This window comes from Heteronotia binoei, chromosome 12 (assembly GCF_032191835.1).
Source record: "Heteronotia binoei isolate CCM8104 ecotype False Entrance Well chromosome 12, APGP_CSIRO_Hbin_v1, whole genome shotgun sequence".
Lineage (NCBI taxonomy): Eukaryota > Metazoa > Chordata > Lepidosauria > Squamata > Gekkonidae > Heteronotia > Heteronotia binoei.
This window is the reverse complement of record NC_083234.1, coordinates 23,172,499-23,194,676: the sequence shown is the minus strand read 5'-3', so window position 1 is coordinate 23,194,676 and position 22,178 is coordinate 23,172,499. Positions and strand designations below refer to the sequence as shown.

The following is a 22,178-nucleotide window of genomic DNA, read 5'->3' as shown; positions in this document are numbered from 1 at the left end:
TTCATGATATTGTCAGCTGTTTTGAAGATAGCAAGGAAAAAACAATAGAAAAAAAACAAAACTCACCCCACAAGCCAGAAATAATTCTCAGCTAACCTATGCCATTTTAGATAACATTTAACCACCAAGACCATGTCTCTTTTAAATCTTGTCAATATCATATAACTTCTCCAACCGCTCAGGCAATTTCAGCATGCTACTTATAACAGATGAGTGAAAAACCCGAAGCACATACAGTCTTTCAAAGTTGTTGTCAGAACTAAAAATGATTGCAATTAATTTAGTACCAAAATCATACACAGGGACTGGACAATAACTGTCTTTGATTTTTAATGTATTCACCAGTAGCTAAAAGTACAAGAGCCTTCTGCAAGGTGGACTGCCATATTTACTCATTATGAAGCATGCTTTCAGTTGCTTGTGTAATGGCTCCACATATCCTCCAAATCCTCAATGTTAGGAAGCATTAGGAAGATAATTTGAGTTTTTCATTCTAGCCCTCCTTCCACCGCCTCAGTCATACAACAAAAGTGAGCTGTATCAAAATATTTGCTTATTGATCGATTTGACCATCTGGCTCAATGGCCACTTGAAAATGCCACATATGTGGCCAGTCTGTCATGTTCAGCTGCTTCCATACACAGCATTAAATGTTTTACACACAACTGTAAATCTACACTTTGGGGCATTTTCAGTAGTGTGCCCTATATTATTTTCTCTATTATTTCAATTTATTATTCTGCCCACCCTGCAAATTGGCTCAGGGCGGATTACAGCAAGATTTAAAACATCAAATAAATTATAAATAGTTAAAAACAATAGTTTAAAATAGCATAACTTAACAAATCAGATGGGTAGCCATACACAAGGTTTCCCGTTGGCACCACTAAGATCGTCTAATCTGGGCCTTGTAACTTCAGCTTCAGCAGGGGAGGCCGAGTGTTTTATTGGATGCCCGTCCCCTCAGCCAACTGTACTTAACTGTAGCTGGTCACAATGAGCTAACAGGTGCAAGCATCTGAAGTGGCTGAAAAGTCCCATTGTCTTGTAAACATATTCCAATATAAACTTGGGTAAACCAATTTCCAATTTATGTCAGTTTGCAGGGAAATTACCAAAAACATATATTTAAAAGAACAAGCATTTTATATTGTAGCTATTGAAGACTAATGTATCTAGTGTACCACAGAGATTTGAAGTAAAAAATTAATTTTCTTCAAGTGCAGCATTATATGAAACCAAATATCATAAAAGTGAATACATAGTTTCACCATATACAGAAAGAATTGTTGAGAACAGCATAGCAACACTTTACAGAAGACAAGGATATAAAACTGAGTGATGGTTTCTCTTGTTCTAGACTAGTAACTCCTTTGGAGATATGCTGCTTCTGGAATCTCCTGACTACACACACAAAAATTATCAGGCAACATTTTCCTATCCATAGGGACAAAATTGTTTCCCCAGACAGCTGATATATCTGTAGAATGAGATGAAGAGCTGCACTCTGAATGTGGGATACAAAGTTATGTTCTTTGGAACACCAGTGGAATGGATGGTCAAGAAAAGAGACATACAAAATGGAGATGGTACCTGCCATTCCATCCAGCGATAAGCTGGCTGGTCCCTGTGTGGATGATGAAAACAACATAACAGGGCCCAAACACAGGATATTCAGACAACGCTGACATAACTTAATGAAAAAGAAAACCCTAAAAAAACAAAACAGCCAAATGAGAACAGAAAATTATTCAGAAGGGATATGGCAGATATGATCTTCCTTTTCAAGCTCCTGATAGAGTAAAGGATCCTGGAGGGAGAGATGTAGGGGTGGGGGAGAATTTCCACATTTCCACCCACCACTCAGTCTTTTCTCCTCCTTGCTCTCAGGGCCTTGAGAAGGTCAATCATGTCTTTTTAAAAACCTTCTTTCCCTTTTAACTGACATTCAGCTGCTCTAAAAACCAGCAGAGGGACAGAGCAAATTCTGTCCTCATTCAAGTCCACATCACAATATTCTGTAAAAGGATTTTCCTCTTTTAAAAGTTAATTTATAAATTTTTATTCTTCTGCATTTATTCTTCTTTAAAACCACTTAGCATTTCATGTCACCCAAATATCTAAAGAGCTTGGTTTTGTGGCTTTTGTTATCCAAAAAGGGGCCAGCCAGTTACTAATAGCTAACTGAATGACAGGTATTGCATCTTTCTGTGTCTCTTCTGCATCTTCTGCTCATCGCTTTGACCAGCTACCTCACTAGTAACACTCCCCCAATGACCTAGGAATAATTTGTACACCAGAATGAAATTCATGTAAGCATTTTTTTAAAATCACAATATATTCAAAGCTTTGTTATCTGGCAGACATGTAGAATGGAGATTGCCAGTTAATCAAATAAGCCAGATACTGCTCTGTTCTAGCACAGAAATCTGAAGTGACCAAACCCCACCCAATTAGGAACATCATGGCAATATCTCCACACACCTGATGGGACTCCTCCTCCCTACCTCAAGTCACTGAACCATCCTAGACATCAGGCAGAGCCCTCTGGAAGACTGGAGGAGAGAGGGGGGACTTTGCTGCACTAGAAAGGCAGCCTGGAACAAGAATCTCTCGGCTTGGCTTCGCGAACGAAGATTTAAGAAGGGTGCAATAGTCCACGTTTGCTGCAGGCTCGCTGGTGGCTGACAAGACCAATGTGGGACAGGCAGGTCCGGCCACAGCGGCTGCAGGGAAAAGTCTGATTTGGGGTTGGTGCTGTAGCAGTGCGATTCTTCCTCAATCTCCTTTTGTCCTCAAGACCAGCTATGCGTGTGTTCTCAAAGGAAGAGACAGCCTGGTGGATGGTGTGCCTCCATGCTTTGCGATCTGAGGCTAGGTCAGACCACTGGTGATGGTTGATGTGACAGGTGCTAAGGGATTTCTTCAAGGAGTCCTTGTACCTCTTCTTTGGTGCCCCTCTATTTCGATGGCCGGTGGAGAGTTCGCCATACAGGGCAATCTTGGGAAGGCGGTGGTTTTCCATCCTAGAAATATGCCCTGCCCAGCGCAGCTGCGTCTTCAACAGCAGTGCCTCGATGCTGGTAACCTCTGCCCGCTTGAGGACTTCAGTGTTGGTCACAAAGTCACTCCAGTGGATGTTGAATAGCTCTAGTATTAAATGATCAACCCTTAGCAGAAGCCCACTTATGTGGCTGGGATAATGAAGATGGTACGCTGATAGGTCTCATTCAGGTGTCTTGCATGTGCTTTCACACACAAAACACATGTGGTATATATATGCAAGTCTAGACTTCTGCCTAGCAATGATGAAGTTAACTCTGTTTCAGAATGGAATCATAATTTACATAGTTCAGTGACTCACAGGGAAGAATGCCAGCCTACTGACTCACCATCTCCAATCCTTAAAGAACCTAGTTTTTATTTGAAGCCACATCCAAGTACGGAATGAGCACGTCTCTGCTGAGCTATGTGCTCTCACTGAAAATTAAAAGGGCAGTGCAATAGTACCACAAAGATATGGCACTGAGAACATACACTTTGGCACTTAATGAGTTTTTCTGGGTTTTAAACTGCGTATCACTACAAGGAACCAAAATAGGAGCCATTTTCAAGCAACTTACTATAATTGCCCAAACTTGCATTAATGCTTCATAAGAATATACACCTAATAATGCGATTAAGTGAACCAACTTTTATGTATGATCAGAAGTGGTATACCGCCAGATTTTATTTTTGAAAATGACAATATATATATTCAGAGCAAATCTGCATATTTCCCCTCTTTAAATTTTGAGAGCATTTTAATAACTGCATAATATCCAGCTATAGCTGCTATTCTTTAAGCCAGTTATTCATTTCATATCCAAACTTCTTCATGTACCATCCAAACCCAGTTCTTACGGTTGTTAGGTCTCCTGCTAGAGTAGGAAATCTCCTGCCAATCCAATTTGTTGCTCTCTGGTCCTGAAGCGCCAGTGTGCTGGTATCATTTCCACTGAAAATTGGAAAAAATGTCATGGGCTGCTCTAGGATTTGCAAAAACTGTTTAGTTGTGCCATAGAGTTTTTTCAAAACAGTAGAATGTCCCATGGCATCACTTTCCATTTTCATTGGAAATGATCACAACTCTGTTATGATACCAGAGCACCACTTCCTGCTCCTTAATGCTATTGAGACATTGACACGGAAGCTAGACCCGTGCCAGTCTGGCTTCCGACCGGGCCACGGGACGGAGACGGTCTTGGTCGCCTTGGCAGATGACCTCCAACGGCAACTGGATCGAGGCGGTGTAGCAGTGCTGATGTTATTAGATCTGTCGGCTGCATTTGATACGGTCGACCATCGGTTACTGGTCCACCGCCTCGCCGACATTGGGGTTAAGGGGTCTGCTTTACAATGGCTCTCCTCTTTCCTCATGGGTCGGGGACAAAGGGTGGTGATCGGGGGTGAACGATCCCAGAGGCGCACACTAGATTGTGGGGTGCCTCAGGGAGCAGTCCTCTCCCCGATGTTATTTAACATCTATATGCGCCCCCTTGCCCAGATTGCCAGGAGGTTTGGGCTGGGTTGCCATCAATATGCAGATGACACCCAGCTCTATCTGCTAATGGACGGCCGGCCTGCCTCCCCCCCGGAAGACCTGGATCGGGCGTTACAGGCTATCGCAACGTGGCTTAGACTGAGTGGGCTGAAGCTGAATCCGGCAAAGACAGAGGTTCTCTGTGTGGGTCGCGGCGCTCCAGGGGGGGAAATATCCCTCCCGACCTTCGATGGTGTGCAGCTAAAGGCGGCGCAGCAGGTGAAGAGTCTGGGTGTCTTACTGGAGCCTTCATTATCAATGGAGGCCCAGATAACAGCCACTGCTAAGTCAGCATTCTTCCATCTGAGGCGGGCAAAGCAGCTGGCCCCTTTCCTGGAGCGTCGGGACCTAGCAACGGTGATCCATGCGACGGTCACCTCACGATTGGACTACTGTAACGCCCTCTACATGGGGCTGCCTCTGTGTCGGACCCGGAAGTTACAGCTAGTGCAGAACGCGGCGGCCAGGCTGTTGCTCGGTCTCCCAAGATGGGAACATGTACGGCCGGGGCTACGCGAACTGCACTGGTTACCGATTGTATACCGGGTCCAGTACAAAGTGCTGGTTATCACCTTTAAAGCCCTATATGGCCGAGGACCAGCCTACCTGAAGGACCGTCTCTCCCCGTATGAACCCCAGAGAGCACTGAGGTCAGTAGGAAAGAACAGACTGACTACCCCTGGGCCAAGACAAATTAAACTACAGAATACTCGCTCTCGGGCCTTTTCGGCCGCAGCCCCATATCTCTGGAACCAACTCCCAGAGGAGGTGCGGGCCCTGCGGAACCTTGATCAGTTCCGCAGGGCCTGCAAGACCACCCTTTTTAAATTAGCTTTTATGAATAACTGAATTATACCGACAACGAAGAAAATCCGCCATCAGTACTAACTAGAAGAGCGTCAAGGATAGTGTTATAATATGTTTTAGTTAATTGTTTTAACATGTTTTTAAGGTTAACTAATGTTTAATTTAATGTTTCTAATGTAACTGTTTTATTGTTTGGTGCACCATTGGTCATCGTATTGTTAGCCGCCCTGAGCCTGCTTCGGCAGGGGAGGGCGGGGTACAAATTAAAAAAAAAAAATTATTATTATTATTATTGCCAGCTGTGGCCGGGCAACCCTACCAGATCTGTTCATCTTATCTATCTGCACTTTAAAACCACTTAGCATTTCATTTTCCCCCATCATTTCTGTAGAACAAACTTTCACACAACCTGGAAACAAACCTCAAATATCCTGCCCACACTTGTAAAGTGGAGTAATCTCCACTGAAAGCAAGAAGGAAGCAGGATCCCAGATAACTGGGTATGAAAGAGGCTGGTATGAAAGAGGCTGCATCTATAAGCCATGCACAGAAGAAATTCAGGTATTGTGTTTAAATATATACACTCAATCCAGTATAGATCGCAAAATGCTGCTATCTATCTTGAATAAATTTACCCTTGGGGAAAGTACTATTGTGCATGCAAGCCAGGCCATTGCTGATTGTGCCTTGCGAGATCGGAAACACTGTATATTGGACCTCTAACGTTTTTACATGTAAGACACTTCCCTCTTCTGTGTTTTTACATGTAAGACACTTCTAAACCAAAAGTAGGCTAGATCCTATATGAACAGTATTCTTTAACTGTCCCACTTTCCATATGACATGCCATATATAACTGTAACTGTTCTGTGGGAGAGTCCAGAAAATGAAAGCGCAAAGGAACACTTCCTCTTCTGGTGCATGTACTAATTGTTCTTTCTGTGTGTGCATCTGAAATTTTATTTTGTTGCTATCAATATTTTTAAAGTTGGTTTTTACTCTAATCCATCCCATCCAAGCACAACTGCTCATTTTGACCTCCTTAAGGACATCAGCTTGTACATATAACTTACCACTGTTGTTAGGGGAATTATTCAGGATATAAATTAAAATAAACTATTTTGGAACTTCCTTGACTTTCAAAAGTGATTATATACATGGACAAATTGTTAAAAACGCATTAGAACAATGACTGTCTGTAGAATTATGATGCCAAATAGGAATGAGAGTTAAATGACACCTGGTGACACACTTTGCACAGTGTCTTGGCTTGCTAATATTATCCCACAATAAAACAAATTAACTTCACTATGCATAGGGTTGTCAACCTCCAGGTGGGGCCTGAATTACAGCTAATCTTCAAGTCTACAAAATTACAGCTAATCTTCATGACTACATATATCATTGTTTAAAATACATAAAACTATGAAGCAGTACTGGCAAAAGACCATTTAAATTCATGTCTCATTTCTGCATGAAAAGAAAATCTTGCTGCTCTTCTAACGTTACAATAAAGAGAAGATAGAAGGAAAGAAGGAAGGAAGGAAGGAAGGAAGGAAGGAAGGAAGGAAGGAAGGAAGGAAGGAAGGAAGGAAGGAAGAAAGAAAGAAAGAAAGAAAGAAAGAAAGAAAGAAAGAAAGAAAGAAAGAAAGAAAGAAAGAAAGAAAGAAAGAAAGAAAGAAAGAAAGAAAGAAAAGAAAGAAAGAGAGAGAGAGAGAGAGAGGATAGATGATAGATGGATGATAGATGGATGATAGATAGAAGATAGATAGATAGATGGATGATAGATGGATGATAGATAGAAGATAGATAGATAGATAGATAGATAGATAGATAGATAGATAGATAGATAGATAGATAGATAGATAGATAGATAGATAGATGGATGATAGATGGATGATAGATAGAAGATAGATAGATAGATAGATAGATAGATAGATAGATAGATAGATAGATAGATAGATAGATAGATAGATAGATAGATAGATAGATAGATAGATAGATAGATAGATAGATGGATAGATAGATGGATAGATGGATAGATAGATAGATAGATAGATAGATAGATAGATAGATAGATAGATAGATAGATAGATAGATAGATAGATAGATAGATAGATAGATAGATAGATAGATAGATAGATAGATAGATAGATAGATAGATAGATAGATAGATAGATAGATAGATAGATAGATAGATAGATAGATAGAAAGATAGATATGGTTTCTAACAACCTGGTTTCTAATTGCAAACCCAAGGGTTAATAGAAACCAGGGTGAAGAGGAAAAGAAAAACGATTGAAACTTGATTACTTTTTATATTTTCCTACACCAAGAAACTTTAAAAGAAACACTGACAGAACAAATACCATCCTACACTAAAAACTGCTCCCAAAGATGACTAATCTAGCCACCTTGAGACCCTGAATAAACATTACAAAAAAGAACGAAAAGGTAAAAAGAAAAAACATTTAAATAGCATTAACTGTATACAGTTGCATACACAGAAATGGCTTTATATGGATAACTGATACAAGAACTAGCTGTGGGGGGGAGTGGGAGAGTGTAGGAAGAAGGATCTTAATCAGCACTGTGTCAGACTATATACATTTGTTTAAAATGAAGACCTACATACCTGGCTTTGGCACAGAATTGGTCACAGACTGAGGAACTTTGTCATTAATTAGTTCAACACATTCACTAGGAAAGAATCCCACCTGTGACAAAGGCAAACAATAATAGTTTAACAGTAGACAAACAATAATAATTTAATATCTGTAGCATATTTATGACTGTACTTGAGTAGAACAGCAAGCAGAGTAATGTTCTGCCAGTTTTCTAGTAAAGAGGATTTTGTACACCAACTCAATAATTATATGGTCACGTGTTTAAGATTTCAAATTATTCTTTTGGGCAGTTGATAAATTATCATTGTCTACTGTGCTTCATAGGTATTACCTCTGATTTGTTAGAAACTGAACTCAAACAACTAAGGGACACTGAACCTGGGAGGGGGGCAATTAAACCAAATTACTGATGCAGTTGGAGGCATGTGCATGCAATGTCTTCTTCTAGATCACATCTTCCCCCCCTTGCTGAGAAGAATGTATTAAAGCAGTTTTTACTTGAAGCTACTTAAATGCAACTTTCACCAAAAAGATTATCTCAATATAAACAGTCATTTACTGTTAATCCCAGTATCAAAATATTGACAAATATGTATTCACTCTTACTTTATTATTCTATTTTAAAACAGTTGCATTTGCTACGCAACAGTTTACGACAGCATTTTTAGAACAGAACTACCTAATAACAATAAGACAAAATTAAAATAGAGCAACCATTTAAAATAATACCCAAATCATATAAAGGGACAAAAAGAAATTAACAGCTCTGTACAATTAGCAACAGCATATTTTCATGAGACCCTAACATGATAAAAAGCACCATAAAGCCAATAATAATCAAAATATAAAAATGTGGTTAAAAGCAGCAGCTGATGTGACCCTGGGTCAGCCACAAGTTCTCTCAGAGCTGTTCTGCTCAAGCGCAGTTATGGGAGAGCTCTCTCAGCTCCACCTACCTCACAGGGTATCTGTTGTGCGGAGGGGAAGAGAAAGGAGATTGTAAATCACTCTGAGACTCCTTCAGGTAGAAAAGGGCAGGATATTATTATTTATTACATTTGATGAACGGCATATCCTGGCTAGCGCTAGGCTTAGGGTGATATACAACATTAAAAAATACATACATACATATGGATATATGTATATATAAAAAATCAGTTACATAAAAAAAATTATAAACCCTGATGGTGTCTTTAAAGTGCTCTTATTCAGTCATTACATCACATCAGGGGTGGAGAGGGAAAAGGTGCCAGCATGGCAACTGTCGCTGTCCTTATACAAAGGCTTGGTGGAACATTTCTGCCTTTCAGGCCCTGCAAAACTGTAAAAGATCCCGCAGAGCCCTAATGTCTTCTGGGAGAGCGTTCCACCAAGTCGGGGCCAGGACTGAAAAAGCCCTGGCCTTTGTTGAGGACAGCCAGACCTCTTTCGGGCCAGGGATCACCAGCAGATTTCAACCGGTGGAGCGCAACGCCCTTCCAGGGACATAGTGGACATATAAATCCAATCTCTTCTTCATCTCTTCTATTCCATTTATAAAATGCCCTCCTGAACAATTCCACTTAGCCTTAAGCCTGCTTTGCCTTTAGCCTACTTGCATATGAACTAACCTGTCCACTTCAGTTGTGTTCGGAGGCCCTGCTTTGGATGCCCCCACCATCTGAGACTAGGCACATGGCAACCCAAGCCTTCTTGGCGGTGTGCCAAAATTCTGGAAGTTCCTCTCCAAGGAGATTCATTGGTCTTCCTCAATCACTGTCTTCCACAAGTGGATGAAGATTTTTTTCATTTTGTTTGGCATTCCCCCATTAACTCTTAATGGCCCTCGTCCCTAGTTGTGTTCTTATATATGTTAATATCTTCTGTTGATTTGTTTAAATATTTTATACACAGCTAAAATTTTAAATGCTGTTTCAATGTTTTCAAATGGAAATCTGTTCATGTTAGTTGCTTTAGGAACCTATTTCAGTGGAATGACAACATAAATATTTTGCACAAATAAATATATACTGCAGAATGATGTAAGAAGTAATATGCAGAATTTCTGTATCTATCAGACCTCATGAGGCTGGCCATTCAACTACATGGGAGTCACATCAAGGCAGAAGAAGAAGATATTGGAGTTATATCCCGCCCTCCACTCCAAAGAGTCTCAGAGTGGCTCACAATCTCCTTTACCTTCCTCCCCCACAACAGACACCCTGTGAGGTGGGTGGGGCTGGAGAGGGCTCTCACAGCAGCTGCCGTTTCAAGGACAACCTCTGCCAGAGCTATGGCTGACCCAAGGCCATGCCAGCAGGTGCAAGTGGAGGAGTGGGGAATCAAACCCGGTTCTCCCAGATAAGAGTCCGCACACTTAACCACTACACCAAACTGGATCTCCTCCATGCTGTGTCACAAACTGCTGTGAGAACTCATCTTGATTTTTTTTGGGGGGAGGGGGGGAGAATCAGCTTCTTTTATAACATGAGTGACAGCTGTTCAAGAAACAGGAACCCAACTAGTTTGTGAAACAAGCTGAATTATTTCTTAGAACCAGGCCATTTTACAAAAGCACTGAGCCAACACAGTCACCAAAATGTGTGATGCGCTGGAAATAATCTGCAAGCTGTTGATGTACTGCTGCCTCTGAAGATAAAGGTTGGAGGCCAGGGAACTGACTACGTTATGATGCTCTGAGGACCAGAAAGCACTTCTTCAAACCCTATTTTTCGTTTCTTGTAAGACTCTTCTCTGGTTAGAGTAAAGATCACACAGATTTATGGATGAAAGCTTTTCCCTCAATTTCATCCTGACAAAGAGTCCCTGCTCTAAATTCCACAAGAAACGGCAGGAACACGTAGCATTTCTCCTTTTTATGTAATGTCAGGTGTTCTATTTCATCTAAAGTTGTTCTCTGCAGAACAAGAACAATGGTGTACCTACACTTGTCGAAAATACAAAAGTAAAAATTATTGCTAAAGAAAGTCAATTCTTGTGGTAATGTAAAAGTTCAAGGCCAGGAGAAGAGGAAGCCTAGAAATGTTTGGCAAGGAGCATAATGAAATCTCATCTGGTCTCTACAAAGCAAAAGGACCTATATATAGGATACCAGAGACTAACTTCCTGTAATGGTATTTTAGCGCCTCCAGGATTCTGGTATTTATTGGTGGCTGAAGTTAAAAGGAATTAAAGTCACTTCCGAACTGTAAAGTTATTAATTGCTTCTTTAAATCTATCCCAAAGGAAGGATGTTATTTGAGATGTTATTTGAGATGGGAAAATAAGAAGAGTTTATGGTTTCTTTGGGAGCAGCACAATTTTATCTTTGGCTTTGCACTCAAAATCCTCCCCCCGCAAGTTGCACTTAAATAGACTAACAACATTAGCTACAAAAGAACTTTTGATTAACCACTTCCCTTCACTTAGTTTGCTTAGATTAATAAAATACCTGCCTATGTGATGCATTTTGGTACAAGAAACCTATAGTCGGGGGGGGGGGGGAACCAAGATAAAACACTGTTTCTGAGATAGCTGGAGACTGAATCAGAAATGAAAATCTGGTATTTAATTTCAATGCTTTAATCCCATCAGCTATCACAGATGTTCTAGTGAATGTTTCAACAGAAAGAAGAGCAAAGAACACTCACTCTGGACTCGAAATCCTAGTTAAGTGACTTTTATGCAAGAACAGCAAGGCAACGATAACCAATCCATCAAAATCTTTATAGACCACCATTACAATCACAAGTTCAGCAAGTTCTTTAAAAATGTTAAGCATCCCTATTCAGCTTGAGAGAACTTGAACAAAGAAGGAATGTGGTAAAGGAGGTTCAATTGTTAAATAAGATTCTAAAACAGAAATAGACAATAGCAGTTTCCACCAAAGGGCATTATTTCTTAATGCTCATTAAGGCTGGATCTGCCAGAACAGGGCAGAAACATTTCCAGCTATATCCCAGTAGGCAGCCGTGTTGGTCTGAAGCAACAGAACAAAGCAGGAGACAAGTGCACCTTTAAGACCAACTAAGTTTTATTCAGAATGTAAGCTTTTGTATGCTCTTAAGCAGACTTCATCAGACAAAATGGGACAAAATCAGACATTTTGTCTACTGCTTTGTTCTATTTCCAGCTATGTTCTGTTAACCACTGTTAGGTTCTTATCAAGTTCTTATCTCTTTGACAGAGGTTTTTGTTTGCATGAATGTCTGGGGAATAATAAAAATGTCCGTGATCGAACTATACATATACATTTTGCAGGGAAACTCACATCATCTAGGCAGGTGCAATGACTTCTACAGAATGTGGCAGCAGTAAATATTCAATACAGTTTTCTGACAGCTTGTTTCAAAACAGCCTTGAGTTCATGTGCATACTATTGCTGGAACCAATAACATTATTGCTAACAAATGGTACCAAGAGAATCGAACAGAATGGTACCACTGGCAATTTCCTCTCCCTGCTTAAGGGAACACTTGAAATTTATTTTCTACCTCTACAGATGGCAATTATTGTGGACATTTAAAGAGTTATTATCAATGAAATTATGGATCCCAGATGTAAAGATCCTAGCCTAGTTAGTTCAGAATTTTTATTCTACTATCTGGAAACTAATTTTTTCTCACAGGATTTAACCTCTCTACTAGCCTTGGACTCCACAAAATTTCCTGCTTCATCAGAATGCATTTAAAAGAACAAACCTAAAGCTGATGTTTGTTGTACACTGCCAGTTTAAAAGTCTGGAGCTATTACTTTCCACTAGTTGTCCAATTTGCAACCAGGAAGATGCAAAATGAGTGGAAGTGATCTACAATATGATCAAACAATTAGTAGAATTTTCATATGTGATAGGCAGAGGTGATTCTCTTTTCTTTTAGTCATCAATCCCCTGTGTGCTTGTTGTTTGTGTAGAGCCAATAAAAATCAACAAGGGCCAATGGATGGCTGAGGAAGCCAGATGGCAATGAGGAATGACAGAGAGGAAGCTTGACACTGTCAGTTCAGTTCAGATAGGGTTTGTGTCTCCAGAGTGTTAGGTGGGAGAGAACTTGTCTCAGAATGCTTTATAAGTCTCAGGATCTGTTTTGAGTGCAAGCAGGCTAAATCAGTGAACATCTTGAAAAATTTGGTGCTTATAGAGAGGTAGGATGGAAATCCTTTAACAGAAGAGTCTGTTCTGTGATAAAGTAAGGGTATCTTAGTGAATGCTTTAGAAAGTGACTAGTTATCTCAAAGCCTAATTTATGAAGAAAACCTAGTGAAGACTTGTGATTTCTGAATATCGCTAACGTTTACACCATGAGAAATGGGAAAACAAAAATTCACCTCAAGAATGCAAGCTCGGTTGTTCTGTGCACCTACCCATGTCAACAGCAGAAACATTATGATGTACCCAACAAAAGCTGTCTTACCTGAAAATAGTTTTATGTCCCATTACTGAACCTTCCTATTTCTCTTATACCTGGTAGTGCATTCGGTTTTTTAAAAAAGAATCTGTTTTTCTTGTATCTTATATGTAAGAACTGCACTTAGAAGGACATGTGGGTTTAGTCTGTCAGTAGAAGACTGAGGCAGAGACCACTCTGGCCAAACTACACATAACACTGCCTCTTTTACAACAGCATTTAAAACCCTAACCTTCAGACCATGCCAAAATACCACCACCCCAAACAGCAGAACAAACAGTGCAAAATTTGTATAACATAAAGGGGGGGGGGGGATGGAAAGAACCTATGTTACTCATTTTGCTTAAAATGGTCAGGGAACCCAGGTTCTTATTCTCAGGACTAGCAATAGAGTAATTCAAAATAATGAATTTGGAAAGATATTATCATTCATTGTGATCAAACAAATTACATAGATGTCTGTAAGCAATAAATTTCATGTATTCTATGCAATTTCCATTCCTTCTCACTTTTGGTTTCTATCTAGTTCACAATTGCTGTTGTCCAAGTGTGTTCTATTTTAAAGTCTTTCCTCTTTCGTAACTCTTATAAATTTCCCTTTTGGATGATCCTTAGGGCTGCTGTCACCACTGATCATTTCTGCTGTTTTGCTTTTCAAGGTCTTAATCTCTGTCACTGCATATATCATTATTTCTCCCCCAAAGCATTAAGCCTATCCTATATTCATACAGTGTGTATTTTTAATTATTTTCTTGCTATAAAAGGGAAAGCTCTAGAACACTGTAATTTTGGAACGCTTATTTAGAATTCATGTAATGTAAAACAGACAAAAGGAAATGAAAATAGAGAACTGGTCATAAGAATAGCTCTGGTAAGCTTCAAGTACAGTTATATTGCTGGGGTTACACATGAGCTTCCTTCTTCCAGCCTTACAGCTAGTTTGCATTTTCAGCTTCTTTTCTCAGGTATCAGATTTTCTCCCTTTGGAGGAACTGCGTTTGCCAGGAATAACCAGGCGCAGAAGATGATTAACTTGCCTCCATTCTCTCGATGGTTCTGCTTTGAATAGGAAAATAAATCTCTCTATGGCTAAGCTATTAAGATAGCAGTGAACTGAAAGACAACAACCTTGAGCAGAAACAAAAAGGAGATAGAACACCATGCAGATGAGGTAATTTCCCCCATTCTCACATGGCCACAACAACATGGAAGGGTTGTAGTCATATAACGCAACATTAAAGATGTCATTTAATAACTGCACCTTCCTTTTTCCCACAATCTTCTCAATACGGTAGTATGTTCATAACCTGTATGCTCACAAATTGCTTATTCTACACAGCTATTAAAATTAAGGGAGCCCTGCCCTGAAGGAAGCCTAGCAACCCTGAAGGTCTGCTCTTCTGGCTGCTTTGCCTAGTCCAATTTTATTTTATTTATTTTATTTATTTGAGATTTATATCCCGCCCTTCCCACGAATGGCTCAGGGCGGCTTCCAACAATTTAATCAAACATAAAATTTAAACAATATTAAGTATAAAACAATTAAATATTTAAACAGTTAAAACTTTAAAACAGATGTTTTAAGTGACATTAAATTTAAATGACAGTATAAACTCATATGTAAAAACTGTCGTCAGTACTCTTCTGCAGGCTCTGCAAGGCAGGCTGACATGCCACTTCTGGTTCTCTGTAAAATGATGACAAAAGAAAACCGGCTGCTAGCAGTCACTGCTTCTTACTATGCAGCCTTTAAATCAGGGGTGGCCAACGGTAGCTCTCCAGATGTTTTTGCCTACAACTCCCATCAGCCCCAGGCATTGGCCATGCTGGCTGGAGCTGATGGGAGTGTAGGTAAAACATCTGGAGAGCTACTGTTGGCCACCCCTGCTAAATAACTAAAATGGCACTACACCATTCTTTATATTTTTTGGTTTCTTAGTGATCAAGATTAAAAAAGAAGTGTCCGAGTCCTTAAATATCTCCAGAATTATGGAAACAATGCATTATGAACATACCAGAGAGAAGTCTATTAGCATCAGTTACAATTCTGCAGGCAACCTCAGGTAGTAGCCATGTCGGTCTGCAGCAGAAGAGCTGAGTCCAACAGCACCTTAAATATACCTGGCAAAGGGAGGTTTGACTCTTGAAAGTCATGGAAGTTTGTTGGTCTTTAAGGTACTACCTAGGGTTGCCACCTCAGCTCAGGAAGTACCTGGAGATTTTGAAAGTGGAGTCTGTGGATGGCAGGGTTGGGGAGGAGAAGAACTTGAACAGGGTATAATGTCATAGAGACCACCTTTCAAAGTGTCCATTTTCTCCAGGGGAACTGACCTCTGTCACCTGGAGGCCAGTTGTAATAGGGGGACATATCCAACCACCACCTGGAGGTTGGCAACCCCAGTGCTAATGAAGAAGAAGAAGATATTGGATTTATATCCCGCCCTCCAATCCGAAGAGTCTCAGAGCAGCTCACAATCTCCTTTACCTTCCTCCCCCACAACAGACACCCTGTGAGATGCGTGGGGCTGGAGAGGGCTCTCACAGCAGCTGCCCTTTCAAGGACAACCTCTGCCAGGGCTATGGCTGACCCAAGGCCATGCTAGCAGGTGCAAGTGAAGGAGTGGGGAATCAAACCCGGTTCTCCCAGATTAGAGTCCGCACACTTAACCACTACACCAAACTGGCTCTCAAATCTAGCTCTTTAACATACTTCTGGACTCAAATCTTGCCATTCTGCAGGTATGCAGATGCTTCTGCAATCCTAACTTAACCTAAAACTAGGGCATACCTGAAATCCATGTTTTCCCCTCCACCAGGTAGTCAACTCCTTCGGAGGCATGTCAATAACAGATACAATATCTCCCACCTGGAAATGAACAACATAAATCCTTTTCTCAGTATTATAAGAAAGACCCGTCTCTAGATGAACCCCCCCCCGCACACACACACACATTCTACAGCACTGCAAAAAAGCAGCCATAACATCCTTGCATGATCAGCACTCCTAAAATCTACCATTGAAGTATCTGTTAATACATTATAAATTCTATACAATGAGCATTTTAACTATATTCTTAAAGATCACTTATTCGAAAATAGCTAAAAGGCTAAACGCTTTTCTAATTAAAACATGGAATGGAGGACTGAGCTAAATAAGCCCCCAAAACATGAAAAGTGATGGGAAAGTGGGTGCTGAACAAATTAACTCCTTTTAATTTTGTTCTCATTATCTTGCATTAGCCTTGCCCCTGCAGTTCCTCTTCTTCCTATGAAAGTAAAAAAATGACCTTACAAAGACATCCTCTCTCCGTCTGAATGTAGCACAGAAATGTGATGTTATACCAGCAGGATAGAAAGATGAGAGAAGATGTTTAGAGACTCCTTTGAGACCACTTTTCAAACATAAAACATTTAAAGTAGTTTGCACTCGTCTCTTAATGCTTGCAAATGACACCAGCAAACCTCCGCCTATGCATGTGAGGCTCTTAATGTTTGCCTTTGGAGTCTTTAAGGCACACGGCACTTGCATTTTCAAGCTTATCTCTGCCACCAGGAGGTCTACAAATGTAATTTTTTAACAACAAAAGCCAAGCATTTCAGGAATGTAATAGGAATTTGTGGGCCATATAAAGTGCTTTATAGAGGGATGCATCTTGATATCAGTCATATGGTACCCACACAGGAGCTAGGAATTTGTCAAATATGCAGTGGCAGTAATTCATTCAAAGGCTAACATATGCCTAGGATTTTTAAAATAAAGTTAGAAAAGATACTGTTATTGCAACAGAACCTGATAAATCCACTTACAGGGTTTTTTGTCCAAGCTTTAATTTCCTATCTCTTGCTAAACATTTCAGGGTTCAATTTAACTATCTATACAGCAAATATAGTGGACAAAATGTTGTGATAAGACTTGGGGCTGTGGTACAAATGTAATGCCGCCACTTTGCAGGGCCACAAATTCTCTCCTCCCCGGATCCTGAGATAGAATACATAATTCCTGTGGTTCCGGTCCTGCATGCGCTTTTCCATATGTCCTGGCTAATCCTGATTGAGTATACATGTTAATCATGATCTGTGATAGCCAGGGCTCCTCTGTAATCCAGATTTGATACCAGAGTTTGAAGCTGACTTGCAAATCCCAACTCAGGGGAATTAGAGATATCATTAACCCCCATTACCAGCTGTGCCAAGTAATGCTTAATTATAGTTCAAACTAGTGGGGAAGGGCTAAAAACTCATGCTGGAGAAGAAACATGCAATTCCTTTGCCAACTCCTGTTAAGAAGTGGTTTTACATTTTCCTTGGACTTCAGCCTGAGAGTCAAATAAAATGGAAATTGATGTTACGTGGGCTATTGAAGTATACACAAAAATATCGAGTATACACAAAATATCAAGTATACACAAAAATGGAGCAGAGGTCCATCAGTGGCTATTAGCCACAGTGTGTGTATTTGGCCACTGTGTGACACAGAGTGTTGGACTGGATGGGCCATTGGCCTGATCCAACATGGCTTCTCTTATGTTCTTATTATCATTCCCTCAATTAACAGAATTCTTACTCCAAACAATATTTGCTCATATCCTCTTGGGATTTTTTTTTACTATCCCAAAACAAAAGGACATGATTAGAAAAGCTCCTTGGAGGTTTACTTTTGCTATGGAAACTCACAATATTGCATGTTTGCAATGTTAGCAACAAGACTGGTAAATGCTAATTTAATTGCAAGATTTGCGGTCTAATATATTTAAAGGTCACTCATACAATCTTTTCCTTATGACATGACTGAGTTAACATTTCCAGACATCCAAAATACCAAAAATTGATATTTAATATGTACACATATGGCACTAGGTATTTTTCTTTCAATTCTTTACCTCAAAGGATAGTTCATCAGCTGCCTGAGCAATGTATCTTTTAATAACGTGGGCAGCTGCTATAGCAGGAACATTAATGGACGATTCTTCATGGACTAGCAGGTGATTCCCCTTGTTATCAATCTGTAACAAAAGATAAATTGTGAGACTACTGAGGACATGCAATCTTTTTGTTTTATTGGTGTTTATGTGTAGGAGACTTCATGAAAATTCAGAGACAGCAGAGCCTGGAGGGTTCGCTGTAAATAAAAAAGGGGAGGGAGGAGTGAAAAAGTGCAGCGTAGGCACCATATACCTGAAAATGAGAAGGAATGATACAACACTAATTTATAAAATAACAGCTTGCCTTTTCTTCTCTATAAGCAATGGGTAAATTGAGATCACAGCAGACCACAGTTTAAAATAATGGAACATGGAAAGGTAGTTCCTTAAAATATTTGTAATTTATTATTTAGCTTTAGCCTTGCTACTTAACTGTCCTCCAGACTATCTGAATACAATAACAATGCTAAATGGATGGGCAAGCTGCATACAGAGCCACCCAGCGTAAGACATGGCACTGCTGATCAAGTGGGACACGTCATATTGAGATGGGATTTTTTAAAAGTTCCATTTTAATTATCAGTGTTGAAGCACAGTCACAGAGAATGCAGTTCCACTCCTGTAATTCATGGCCATTTCATAATTTTATGCAACTTTATTCATTCAGAGCTCCTTGGCTGGCAAACTGAGGTTTATTTCTGTATAATGTGTGAAATGTACAATTGGGCCAACATGGGCATGGGGTGTATTTTGCAAAGAACTGCCACCTCAAAACATAACCTTTTGTTTGGTGATTCTTCAAGGTCAGGGTGATACAGAGCAATTTGCCCATGCAGACAGTAAGCACTGTCACAACACTGAGATATTTTGATCTGTTGAAGGAGCTGGAGTACTTGAAGGGCTGTCATATAGAGAACGGTGTGGAATTGTTTTCTGTGGCCCCGGAAGGTAGGACCAGAACCAATGGGTTGAAATTAAATCAAAAGAGTTTCCGGCTCAACATTATGAAGAACTTTCTGACCGTTAGAGCGATTCCTCAGTGGAACAGGCTTCCTCGGGAGGTGGTGGGCTCTCCTTCCTTGGGGGTTTTTAAACAGAGGCTAGATGGCCATTTGACAGCATTGAAGATCCTGTGAATTTAGGGGGAGGTGTTTGTGAGTTTCCTGCATTGTGAAGGGTTGGAGTAGATGAACCTAGAGATCCCTTCCAACTCAATGATTCTAAGATTCTATGTTACTCGTTAGAAAGACTATTTGGAGGAAGGGAAATTCTTCTGCTCTCGGTCTTATCTGGACTTATGACAATGTGCTATTATGTTGCCTACCTTATTCCTGATTAGCTGAGATCAGTTCAAGAAAAGCTGATTTTTTCTGAATGCCACCAGAGCTGTAAACTGGTGAATGCATCAGCAGTGAACGAAACAGCTTTGAACAGATTGCAAGTGGTATGCAAAATAAACAAACAAGGAAGGAATGTTACTGCTCTGTCTATGGAAATTCCCTTTTATCCCCAAACTTTTATTACCAAAAATTCAATACAAGCCTAGTGAAATAATGGGTTTAAATTAACAGCAAGAAGGTACCAGCTGGATATTAGGAAAAACTTTTTTACAGTGAGAGTTGTTAAACAGTGGAATCAGCTACCTAGGGAGGTGGTGAACTCCCCCTCACTGGTAGTCTTTAAACAGCAGCTGGACAAACACTTGTCAGGGATGCTCTAGGTCAATGGTCCCCAACCTTTTTGGCACCAGGGATAGGTTTTATGGAAGACCATTTTGCCAGGGTCCGGGGGTGGGGGGTGCGCGATGGTTTTGGGATGATACAATTGTGCACTTTATTTCTATTACTTTGGTATGGTGATTAAGTGTGCAGACTCTTATCTTGGAGAACTGGGTTTGATTTCCCACTCCTCCACTTTCAGCTGCTGGAAAGGCCTTGGGTCAGCCATAGCTCTCGCAGAGTTGTCCTTGAAAGGGCAGCTTCTGGGGAGAGCCCTCTCAGCCCCATCCACCTCACAGTGTGTCTATTGTGGGAGAGGAAGGTAAAGGAGATTGTGAGCCACTCTGAGACTCTGAAATTTGGAGTGGAGGGCAGGATGTAAAGACTTTGGTCTCCTTTTTCTTCTTATTACTACATTGCAATATATAATGAAATAATTATACAACTCATGGCCCAGTTGCTAACAGGCCACGGACAGGTACCAGTCCACGGACCGGGGGTTGGCAATCCCTGCTCTAGGCTGATCCTGCATTAGATTAGATGGCCTGTATGGCCCTTCCAACTCTTATGATTTTATAAATACCCCTCAAGCATTGCTGAAAGAGGACATGCACAGAACTATTTCAACAGCAGTACTGGTAAAAGAAGGTATTTCTTATCAGATACAGCTGCACTAGTTAAAAAAGGGACAAGAAGAAATATAATCAATGGCAAACTGTGTCACCTAAGATAACAATCCTACTCCACTAACCAAGCAGAGAAAATGGAGAATGAATTCTGAAAGCTTTTCTGGAATTAAGCTTTTCTGGAATTCTGAGTACTACAATGCCCGAAGCTTACTACAATGCCCAAAGTGTAAAAATATATATATTGAAGAGGATCTTCTGGCTGTACTTGGCTGGTGCCAGTATGTACCTCCTATGTGAGGTGTTTTCCAGTGCTCAAAAATGCTCTTGAAGGGTGCTGCATCATCAGAGTGCACCTCACCTTGGAAGAATGCCCAAAACAACAAAAGTACAAGGTTCAGTATCTTAGGCTCTATGAACTATTTCAAGAAGGACAATAAATGTATCTTATTTATTTATTTTAATCTAGCATGGTCATTTGCTACAAGAGAAGAGAACAAGCGTTGCCAGCATCAGTTTCTAACTTGACACTCATTTTGCATTTACAGCTTGGAAAGCTGCCAATGTGGTCTGTGTTGCCATACATTGAAAATGAAACTCAGGAACAGTGCTGAATACTCCACAGTACCTCCATCCACGTGAGAGCAGGGCCACAATTTATCTTGTTGCCGGCAATGGCCGAGAGTCGCGACAGGTAAGCCATCAGCATCTGGGTGACAAGCTGCAAAGGACAAGAAAAGAACAGTATAATTCTGCTGATGCAGAATACCTATCCTTCAAGATGAGGTGACTGATGACAATTATTTGCTGTAGAAAGCATAACAAATATTTCTGTGCTTGACTGACTCTGAGAACCAGATAAATCACCAATCACTGTAAGGACTTAGCATTTTTTTAAAATATGTACAATAAAGTTATCTGGGCAGAGGGGTTTTTTTAATGTGAATGCATTTTGCTAGATATTTAAATCCTGATGTCTCCTGCCTAACACTTACAAAATATTATTATTATTAATTATTATTATTATTATTATTATTATTATTATTATTATTATTATTATCATCATCATCATCATCATCCTAAACTTTCATGTATCATAGGATCCTAAATTAGGATCCTAAACTTTCATCAATCATAGTGCAACCCATATTTCACTAATGGGCAGATGGATCCTGAAGCTCTGGTCCAATGCCATCACATATCCTTGTCATGTATCAAATTCAACCAATAACAATGCTTCCCCTATTTGCACCCAGGAAATTCCAAGTGCTAAAGAAAGGCAAGCCAAGCCCTACATTTTTGGTAGGTAGCTCTGCTTTCCAATCCTCTACCACTGCTGACACCAAAATCACTGTACTGTCTCATCAACGCAGGCAAAGTATGCTTTTTCCTTCTCCCATTCTGCTTCCTTTCATAAACCTGACGCTTTTCCCTTCTCCCAATCTACTTCCCTTCACAAACCTATCTGTTCCCATCACTTAGTCTCTCCCTTTCCTATCCTTGGCTAGTCTG

At 40.3% G+C, this 22,178-nt stretch overlaps 1 protein-coding gene across 3 annotated transcripts in view; it reads right to left on the bottom strand.

Moving 5' to 3' along the window:
• Window positions 1–22,178, bottom strand: part of ARHGAP32 (Rho GTPase activating protein 32) — a 236,965-nt gene that overhangs the window by 81,290 nt on the left and 133,497 nt on the right. For all 3 annotated transcript variants that reach the window (XM_060251779.1, XM_060251780.1, XM_060251781.1), the window contains exons 7-10: window positions 21,295–21,387; window positions 18,281–18,403; window positions 16,189–16,266; window positions 8,025–8,106 (exon numbers count right to left, since the gene is read on the bottom strand). In XM_060251779.1, coding sequence (XP_060107762.1) covers window positions 8,025–8,106; window positions 16,189–16,266; window positions 18,281–18,403; window positions 21,295–21,387 — 376 coding nt within the window. The remainder of the gene's footprint in view (window positions 1–8,024; window positions 8,107–16,188; window positions 16,267–18,280; window positions 18,404–21,294; window positions 21,388–22,178) is intronic.